General features: G+C 34.3%; 1 protein-coding gene across 1 annotated transcript; it reads right to left on the bottom strand.

Annotated features, from left to right (window-relative positions):
- Positions 1-510: 510 nt before the first annotated feature.
- LOC111387277 (FGGY carbohydrate kinase domain-containing protein) lies at positions 511-9,187 on the bottom strand. The gene is made up of 15 exons (XM_023011820.1): positions 8,957-9,187; positions 6,946-7,025; positions 6,655-6,772; positions 6,376-6,554; positions 6,144-6,226; positions 5,867-6,051; positions 5,106-5,167; positions 4,829-4,937; positions 4,614-4,733; positions 3,590-3,709; positions 3,366-3,486; positions 3,130-3,286; positions 2,037-2,109; positions 1,057-1,184; positions 511-805 (listed from the first exon to the last, which is right to left on the bottom strand). Exons 1-15 carry the CDS (start codon positions 9,144-9,146, stop codon positions 683-685), a joined length of 1,848 nt encoding a protein of 615 aa, XP_022867588.1. The 5' UTR covers positions 9,147-9,187; the 3' UTR covers positions 511-682.
- Positions 9,188-10,840: the final 1,653 nt, after the last annotated feature.

The following is a 10,840-nucleotide window of genomic DNA, read 5'->3' as shown; positions in this document are numbered from 1 at the left end:
CTGAAAAATTATTTATTTATTGAATTCACTACTACATAAATTTCTACATAAATAATTATGTTTCGTTAACAAATATATTAAATTCGCTAATAAATTTTAAAAATGTAGTACAATTAATAAAAATACCATAACTAAGAGAAAATATTAAATCATAATAATAAAAATTAAATAATTATTAAATCATAATAATAAGAAAAAAATTATTAAGGTTTATTACCAAAAAATAATAATAATAATAATAATTAAAAATTAAAATTCACGTATAATATAAAATGACACAAATACCCTTAATAACATTTGGTGCTAAATGAAAAAAAGGGCCCAAAAAAAAAAAAAAACCTTTAATCAACTATGTGCAAATTTTGGTTTTGGGTTGGAGTGATATTGCATCAAATATTTGGTGCAAAATAGGGGAAATTGGTGTTTTTGGTGCAAGGGTTAGAGCTACCCTTATGATCGTGATACTAACAACTAATGTAAACTCGTTTTAAGCTTTCCAAATCCATCTGAGATATGGTACAAAGGATTTTAAATTCTAAATAGAGAGTTGAGAAACCAAGGTAATAGTAGCAATATATACAAATTGCATGACTGAGATAACTGTACATGAGATCTGGACAATGTTCGTCTTCCAACTGCTAGACCATACCGCAATATAGCAATCTAAAATCGAAACTAAAACTCATGCCAGAGCTTCGACCATTATTGAACGATGGGACAACTGCTGCTCATAAAGTTCACGGAAGATACGATATTTAGCATCGTGGTACTTCTTCACTTTTGGGTCGTTAGATGGATAGACAACCTGCCAAGATATAAGCAAACAGCGAGAATCGTTGATCTTAAGATGAGAAAGCTTATAGCTTCAGTAATTAACTTCTAATCTTATAATCACTTTCAACAAGCAGCAGACAAAAATAAGTCAACGAATAAGCTAAAAGTGTGTATACCAAGTTTGAGTTGACAAGTTCCATGGAAGAATATGCTACATTAATTAGCCTAATTTCCCTTTTTAGAGTAAATCCTAATTATGCAATTAGCAAACATTTTGCGTACCTGACCGGCTGAGTTTAGCGCTAGCATAGCCTCTCGCATGGTGGAATATTTCTTTGAAGCAACGGCACCAAGAATAGCAGCACCCAAGAGCACTGATTCATTTTCCCGTGGAAGAGTAATAGGATAACCTGTCCAAATTCAATTACAGTCTAGAATTCATCAAATTTTTATACCAATGCAACTGATGAGTGAAGCACGTTGCACATAATTGAGGTTAGGAGCTAGTGGTAGCCGAAATTTATACCCCAAAACAACCCTGTAGATATCGTTGATGAATGATACACATAATTTGGCTAGGATCTAGTGGGGCTTTTGAAGTGTCAACCTCATGTAAACTCTGAAAACAACGGTGCTTTTGTATTTAACTTTCTTTAGATAACATTTTATAAACCACAATATTGCAAAATTTATCTTAGAATGACACTCATTCTGTTCATTCCACATTTAAAAGCCAACAATTTTAATGGAGAGGTGAAGTCTAAACCCGAGAGCCATGAAGCTCCCTGGAAACCTTGATGGTGCAACACAAGACTAACCAACAAAAGATAAAGTTGAATATATGGAGATAGAAACGCGATGCAAAACCAGTTGAATGTCCACAAATAATAAGAGAAATCAGTTACAAATTATAACATGCTTTCCCCACAGTCCGTCATGTGTCTGTATTGTGTCTGAAGAAACTTATTTGCATTTATCCTCTCTCTCTCTCAAAATTACCAATGCAATGTGATAGGTGAAGTGTCCAACTATTTGCATCTATGTAATACCATCTAAGTTTTATCTGCATATGACCTGGAACTACAAACCCTTGAGGGATCTAGAATCATGCTCTTAGAGAAAAAGGTTTATAGTTTGACTGGTGCTATACACCTACGATATGCATGCTTCAAGTAGTCACTATAAATGTGTAGAGTTGGCGGACATGTGATATATATCTATCAGATTGGTATAGCAATAGGGAACACAGAGAGAGAGAGAACCTATAATATCTGCATGCTCTTGTATGAACAAAGAATTCTTAGCTAGTCCACCGCATGCCAGCAATGTATTGATCTGGAAATCAAAAGGTAGCGAAAGAACATTTACTCCGAAAGCAATAAGAAAGCCTTGCACGTAAAATAGATATTTATGTGTCATAAACTATGGGGTGTACATAGACTTCTAAAAAACATTATCTGGCACCTGGGGTTTTCGTGCAACTTAAAAAATGTTTTCCCATCAACTGGGGACGTAGGCACTAGTAGGAAGCGTGTGATATTACAGCTAGTTATTACACCCACCTCAAATGATAATAATAAAAATCCCAAAACGGTATTACAAACTTCAGTAATAATAAAAGACAGTGCAGTATTCACGCTTCATGATTTTCAGATCAGATCATGTAGTTAAGACTTTTATTTAGAGGGCAAGGGCATCTAGAATAGTATTAAAAATAAATATGCAAGAATCTCCCTACTAGATCTTGTTTTAACAGGAGATGTAGTTTCAGAATATCATAATACACTATCTAACGTAATCGATTTTGCCAGTAATTCTTGTATTAGCTTCTATTTCTGCAGCTTATTATCAAACCCTTTGTGCATTAAATCAATATCCTAACCCAGCACATGTTATATGCATTTCTAGTTTACCTACAAACATTTTATATACATCTTTATTTTACCATAAACTTGCTAGCTTAAAAGCTGACAAAGTCTACAAACGAACGTACTAACATTTTCCTTTTTATTTTCACTTTTTTCCCTTTTGGATTCAGTTTATACACTGCAACAAATTTTAAAGAAAAAACTAGGAGATTTCAAAAATGGAAAAAGGAAAATTTTGAGGTACAAGTATTTGCAGAAAGGCGCTTCTCTAACTTGCACCGTCTTCCTTTTGTATAGACATCAAACAAGAAAATAACATGATTGTGATTTGATGTCATCATGATAATATTATGATTCATCTTTATCATGTGATTTGTTGTATTTTACATGAGAAAGTAATAAACAAATTATACTAGAGTTATCAGTAATGGCAAAACTGATACGTGGTCAACGGTGTTTTGAAACACTAGGTGACAAATGTCCTTACTTTGTGCCCATGGGCATTGCAGTGCTCTACAATATGGCGTGTCCCATATGCAATACCCTGTATGGTTGCAAGGTATAGAAGAGCCAGTTGTTTTTCACTTGTGTCAAGAGTTAAGCCACATATCGTGCCTTTCGATTTTGGGTCTGCAATGGGAGATCTACACAAAAGGTTCAGTGTTAACTATTCATTTGTAGCTACACGAGTACGCAATTGATATTGAAATTCAGATCTTTTACCTGTTTCCGTGGAAGTCAGGGAAGACATGTATATCATCAGTCAATGCAGCAATAAAAGGAGAACCTAATTCTTGTTTAATTGATTTCAATATCTCATTCAAAAGTTCAAAGATTGAAATGCCTATTAAATCAAAATGATGAGTGGTTATGCCAGTCAAAAGTAGAACACGGGTAGCAATACATCATTGTTGAAAGTAACATTTTTGAAGTTGAGAAAATCTCACATCGAGAAGCAGCTCGATTTGCCAGGTGTGGAGAAGCAACGTGGTTCTCAATAATATAATCTAGTAATGCACCAGTGGCACTCTGACCTCCTTCTGTGAGCCAGTACTGAGGCACCATGGCTAAAAATATTTGTGACAGTGAGTGAGAATAACTTTAATCCCACGGTTACAACTAAAGAAAGATATGAACTATCAATTAACCAGTAGAAAGCCACCTAAAATTTTGTTCCTAATAACAATATAACTTAAAGCAAATTTGAACACAAGACCCCCAGCTTAATTATCTAGTTGGGTAAAACTCATTAAGACTAAAGGCCTCCAAGCAAGTAGCCATTTATCAACTGTTGAGCACAGAAAAACTATGGATTCCTGCAACTTGAGTCTCTTCATACCTAATAGACGGAGAAAGAAAAGGTTTAGTAAACTTGGTAGATTTGAGTTGTATCTATAATCAGATAAGGTTGTTTAGTTTCTTGGACATTTCAGTCAAAGCCCATGGCCATAGCACTGGCAATGTCTCCGGCATAAATGCAAGGAGGATGTATAGCTGTATATAGCATCTTGTGAAACAAGATTTGATTTTGCAAGCGATCGGTAAATACGAAGAAGTATTGATAAAATGCAGCCAGATGAAGAAGACTCTGATAGGATTCACTATGCAATTTGAGAACACAGTTAGAGCCAGTAATTGAGATGCTGTTTGATAGATGAAAACTGATGGAAATTACAAAATAGTAAAAGAACTCATAGCCATTCAAATAGGTGAATCGAATGGCAGGTTTGTCGGATTAAGATCGAGTGGTTGCTTCAGTAGATAGTCTAGCTATTGCTCTTTTTTTCCTCCTTGTATCACATGGACATGGGATTCCAATCCATCCAATAATGTAAGTGTAAAGAGGGGTGATTATTAAACATTTCTTTTCATTTCAGGCAATATCGTGTATTTAAGAAAGTGATCCCCATAGCAGTACATCTCAAGAAAAATGAAATTAAAGCAAACATTATTTAATGGAAAGGAATATACCTGACCAGAATGGTCCCCAGACCCCAGGAATAAACAACTTGCTTTGTGAAATAGCCAAATGGCAAGTGGAAGTTCCACAAACTAACACCATTCGATGACATATTGCTTCCTCATCAACATCTACACTTGCAGCATAGTCGGTTGTAACATATATACAGAAAATACAGATTCATACAGCCAAAAACCTTGCAGTTAAAAGACTATGCAAACAGAACCTTTAGCTTCAGAATCTGACACAGGCATACTTTCCATTACACCCACACCACCAGCATGAGCATCAATTAATGATGTTCCAACTGGTATCCCTGCCAACAGACCCAATTCCTGAAAATAAAGAGATTCTTATTGAAAGAATGAACTATCCATGCAGAGAGCTAATCACCCTTCCAGAACACCCAAAAGGTGCTTTTTGTTGTTTTTACTCTAATAACGTTAAGCATCATTTGTAGACTCAAGCAGGCATCACTTGAAATCAAAGAGAGTGTCACTTGCCTTTGCAGCATCAGGTGTTAGACCAGAGCCCAAAGCATGACCAGGAAAAGCTACACTTCGTCCTGTACATGATTATTATCAAGTAAAAAAGCACCAAAGGATTATTGAAAATCAGATAAATACTGATGCCAAAGAACTTGTTATGAATAATTATATGCAAAGTTTCATAAAAGCCAGACATTTTGAAGTACTCAAAAACTTCCCCCATGAATGCATAAGAAAAGTTAATTGGGTATTTGCATCTTCTTCTTATTCTTCAGTGAAGCATCTTATTTAACGCCTGTTGTCTTTTTTAACTCAGTTAAACCATAATTACAAAATATTTCTGCAAATTGTGTAACGTGTTGAAAGCGTCCCAGTAAATAACTTAGTTTGTTACATTGGTTAAGCTTCATAAGAATAGGAAAACTAATAAGAATGACAGTGAATCAGAGACACGTGAAACTATCATGTAGCAAAGGTGAATGATATGCCGAAACAAAAAATGTTAGGAAGGCCAATGCATATAAGTAATCAATGGCGAAAAAATAATTGAGACTTTTCACCTAGACATCCTACTAAAGTTCTGATTTATCAGATGACTAAAATTTTTTTGCAGAAAGAATTAGTGACTGTGAAAGTATTAACCCGCTACATCATAAATTTATCAATTATTAGCAATAGACAAACACAGCAGGTATGAGGAAGCCATCAGACTTTCTTAAAGTGCTAAAATTTCAATAGTTGTGACCGGTAAGGATAGTTAGAGGCATACTGCATACCAATCTTTGAATGATGGCCATCAACAAGATCAGCTAAACCAATCTCTTCCCAAAAGTCATCATCCCATCCACAAGCTTCCATATCACGGGAATCTTTTTCATTTATCTGTTGCATGTGTGCGTGACCTAAATATGTCCATTTGCAGACTGTTGTGCACAGACTCCGAGTATCATCTCCTGTTGCTCTGGAAAAATAATATCAATAAGAAGGGTTTTGTTTCCACTGCACAAAAACATATTAATTGAGATAATTATGGATGACAACTTAATGGCCTACCTATAAGATAGCCAATCACTCAGATCCATCCACCTAAATGCCATTGACCAAGACTCTTGCAAATTTTCTTTGACCCACAAAAGCTGCAATTACAGTTTACAACAAAGTTCAGTCCATAATACAAACAGGAGAAGCAATCTCTCTGTTTCACGAAGCATTTAACAATAGTAGAGGACATATTTTCCGAAGGGAAGAAAAGAGAATACTGACACTGTTATACTTGCATAAATACCTTTGGTGGCTGCATCTCTGGGAATACAGCCCCACCACAGTATTGCAATACAGGTGAGTTAGAGGAATTGATCCTCTCAGCTTGCTGCACAGCTCTGTGGTCCATCCACACTATGATATTTCGCCTCGTATCACCACTCCAAGAAACTGTTACAGGTTGTCCGTCAGAATCAACAGCAACTGCATACCAGACAAGTTTTCCCTATTAATTGTTAGGACACAAGATGCACGTTCCTGAGTATATAGTTCAAGGAAAGGTGATTTGTCCATGTATACAAACCAAGAGAACAAGTAGCAGCAAATCCCAAACTAGTTACTTCTTCCCCAGAAATATTTGCAAGAGAGCATGCTGCTTTCACTGCCGTGCAAGTTGCAAGCCAAATATCAGTTGAAGATTGCTACAAGAGTCAACAAAACCAAACATACTTTAATGTTCCTCCTGGACAAATATTAAGAAAATGCATTTCATTCCTTAACCTTGCAGTCTAGGGTATGCCTTCAACTAATATGAGCAAGGCACAGTATACATAAAGTAATTCATCGAAACACACACTGATTAATCATTTATCACCTCAACACAGTCACGATCTTTCCATATTTGTATCGGGCTACTAGCAGAACCCAAAAGTCTTCCACCATCATCAAAAAGACCTGCATCAAACAGCAAAGGGAGATAATAAACAAGAAGCACCTTTAAAAATATGAATCGTAAATAACCAAGTGTCTTCAGAAATTAGGAGTTCAAATTTCAACTCCCATGGCAAAGCAGCATACCAATTTAAGCATAGTTTCATCATTAGCAAGAAAAAACATTATATGTACACATACTAAACGATGTATGACAATTCTATAGTAAATAGGATTTCTTGTTAAAATAGGGCTTTTTCTCTTTTTCTTCTTTCTTGTTTAGAGTAGGATTTCTTCTTTCTTAATTAGAATACAATTTTTTTCTTTTACTACTTTTAGGATTTTAATTACTCAAGTCATTAGGATAAGGAAATTAATTTGTCTAGTAAAGCAAAGCTTTGTACACTTTTTCATTCACCAATTTATTACAATCAAATAATTTTCTTACAAACTTTCGAGTTTCAAATTTTCTTCTTGTTTTCAAATATTTTAATTCCGGTACCTTACCACTGAATCCAAGGGCTAAAAGGAATATATGCGAAACTTCCATATTCTAAAATATCATTGGTTAACATATTCAAACGAATTCAATTGAAGTGTGCGTTCTTACAGTTTAAGCCAATAAGACGTTGGTTATTTCGCATTGACAAATTCATCAAAAACATATCAAAGATCTCAGATATCGACAAATATACATGTACCTGATGATCCTTAATTTCAAACAGATAAAAGGAATGAATTGAAAGAACAAACTACTAATAAGGCATTAGAGCAAACTGAAATTTCAACCTAAACTACCTCATAGAGTTATTGGTATAAACTACTAATAAGAAATTAGAAATGCACCAAAAATGCAACATTAAACCCTAAAAGGGAAAAACAAAATAAAACCCGTTCCATACCGAGAAAGTTTTTAGCACTCCAGGAGTATGAAAACTCAATACTCCTAACACTATTTAATTAACATGTGTATTATTGATCCACGTTTGGATGCAATTATTCGATACACGTGTCATTTAAATAATGATAGAGAGTACTTCATACTCTGAGAATACTAAAAATTTTTCGATACAAGTGTCAATTAAATAGTGACAGTGAGTACTCCATACTCTGGGAGTACTAGAAATTTTCCCCTCCATAACCAATTATAAAATTGTAAACACGTTTATTTAACCTTTACAATGTTCCTTCCATAAATTCATTTATTTGATAAACTATGGATAAATTCCATTTACGGTAACTATACTTTACTCTTCAATCAGTAACTGTACTTAAATTTTATTCAATCCAATAACTACGCTTCGATTTGATTTCACTCGGATAATTCCTTTCAATTCCATCATTTGAACTAACAAAAATCAATGATGTTACAGCCAATAAATGATGGTTGTCATTTGTTTATACGAAGTTAAACTTATTCAACATTCGCATCATTTATTGACTGAGGCATTATCGATATCTTTCAGCGTAGTTGAACGAAATTACCATAATTGAAATTAAACCCTTGTTTGAACCCCACTTTGGGGAAGAATGAAATTTGGAACAGTGGATTGATGGAAAATGTGTGGTTAAAAAATAAGAAAAATTTTAGGTTTGCATGTAATATTATTTTATTAAAAAATGTGGGGTTGAAAATGAGTTTCGAAAAAATCAATGTTTAGAAAAGTGGGGCTCAAACAAGGGCTAAATTAATCTATAGTTATGCGATTGAAATCAAATCAAAATGTAAAGTTTACAGCTAATAGAATTTAGAGATTGTTGGAAAAAATGGTTTAATGGGTCAACTTTGAGCCCAAATTTCAGTGGGACCCACCTTTTAAATAATACGGGACCTAGCATATGGTATGCATAGAACACAGAGAAATGACCAAATACAAAATAACACTGCACCGCAATACTGCATCATATTTGCAAAATCAATGTGTTCATAGAGAGGAGAAGATAGTAGAAGAAACCTGCACGGGCGCTGCCGGTTCCAACGTCAACACCGAGGAAGACTGAGCGGCGAGGAGGAGGGGGAGGTGGCGGGATGCTCATTTCTACGGAGGAGGATAAGCGGCTATTGTATTGATTATACCGGCGTCGAAGGGGTTCGTGAAGTGGATTTTGATCAGACCTTGCTTTTCTTAATTGTGAACCAGACATTTTTTAATTATTTTTGGCTCCTTTTTTTATTTTATTTTTTCATTCCTTTTTTCTCTCCATTTCTATTTAAGGTCAAATAGCGTGGGTCTAGCAATGAGATGATAATGGTGGATGATCTATCTAATCTGATTTTTGGCTAAATTAATTTGTCTTTAGGCTTCACCGGCGGCTATAAGTTATGCTTGAATAAACAATATTTTTACTTAAATAGGAAGTTTTTAAATTCTTACTAGTATTTAGAGCTAATTTGGCATGATTTTTATTTTCGTTTTTGCTTCATGTGAAAAAATCTTTTGAAAGAACATATTTTAATTTTTATTTGAAAACTAATTTTTTTAGTAAAAAAATCCTATTTAAAAGTATTTTAGAGAAAATTACATTGACCAACTTTCTCTAAAAATTTCTTTTATTTAGAAGAAGCAATTTCATAAAATTAGAGAGTAATTGGCACAAAACGTCCCTATCTTTCATACTTATTGTGAAAAATGTTCATATCTTTCAATTTTTGACATTTTTGCCCATATTTCCAATTTTATTGGCATTGAACGTTCTTTTTATCAATTTTGAACAATTTTACCATCCATTCAAAAAAAAAACAAAAAGAAACAACAAATAACTAATTGCAACAACAGCCTCCAATTTTTAAAAAATTACAAATCAGTCACAAATATATATAAAATTTTCAATATAGGTACCAACAATCATGGAACCCAATATTCGGCACCAAGGCCACCGAATTTTAACACCACCACCATTTCTTCATCAACCTTAACATCCCCACGCAAATTCCAGCTCTAAATCCCAGCAAAATCGCCCCTCATGCACGGTATTATGGCAAATTCTACCAAATCCACGGATGCCTATGTTCAATATAACCCACAGGTTACTCAAACTCATCAATACGCATTCATACATGTTCCAATTACAGCAAACAACCCAGAAAATCGAGATCTACAGCCAATTTTCGAGTCAGCGAACTCTCGATCGATCTCTCTTCAATTGGCATCCCTCCACGACTTCAATCTACAAATTGCACCAACCAGCATGCAATTGAAGGTTAAACGACACTGGTATATGGATTTAATTGCTTCAACTCATCAATTAAACGCAAGAATTTTGGATTTGACCTCACGGAATGTGCGGCTGCTAGAGGAGGATAATTCTTCATCAATTCATGAGCCTAATGTGTCCCAACATATGAATCAACCCGCGGACACTCAAATTAAGCCCTAAAAATACTGGGTGATCCTTCAATTTTAGAAATTACAGCACCCGCTTGCCGAATTTTGGAGTTAATTAGTGTTATTCACACACTTGAAGAAGAATGAATAGAAACTGGATGCCATTTGTAATTTTTTAAAAATTGAAGGCTGTGATTGCAATTAGTTATTTGTTGTTTATTTTCTTTTTGTTTTATTTGGATTAAGGGTAAAATTGTTCAAAATTGGTGAAAATGACGTTTAGAGCCAAGAAATGTGGAAATAAAGACAAAAATGTCAAAAAAAATGAAAGGTATGAATATTTTTTACAATAAACATGAAAGGTATGGACGTTTTGTACCAAATACCCTAAAATTAGGCAAACAAATTAAAAATAACTTCTAGGTCTCGAAAATTCTTTTCGGCTTTTCAAAAGTTATATCAGACAGACCTTTAACCATTATTTGATTTATTGTCCATGTCTAGTCCTCCCAA

This window comes from Olea europaea, unplaced genomic scaffold, assembly GCF_002742605.1.
Source record: "Olea europaea var. sylvestris unplaced genomic scaffold, O_europaea_v1 scaffold398, whole genome shotgun sequence".
Taxonomy (NCBI): Eukaryota; Viridiplantae; Streptophyta; class Magnoliopsida; order Lamiales; family Oleaceae; genus Olea; species Olea europaea.
The sequence above is the reverse complement of the archived record's forward strand: the minus strand, read 5'-3'. Positions and strand labels throughout refer to the sequence as shown.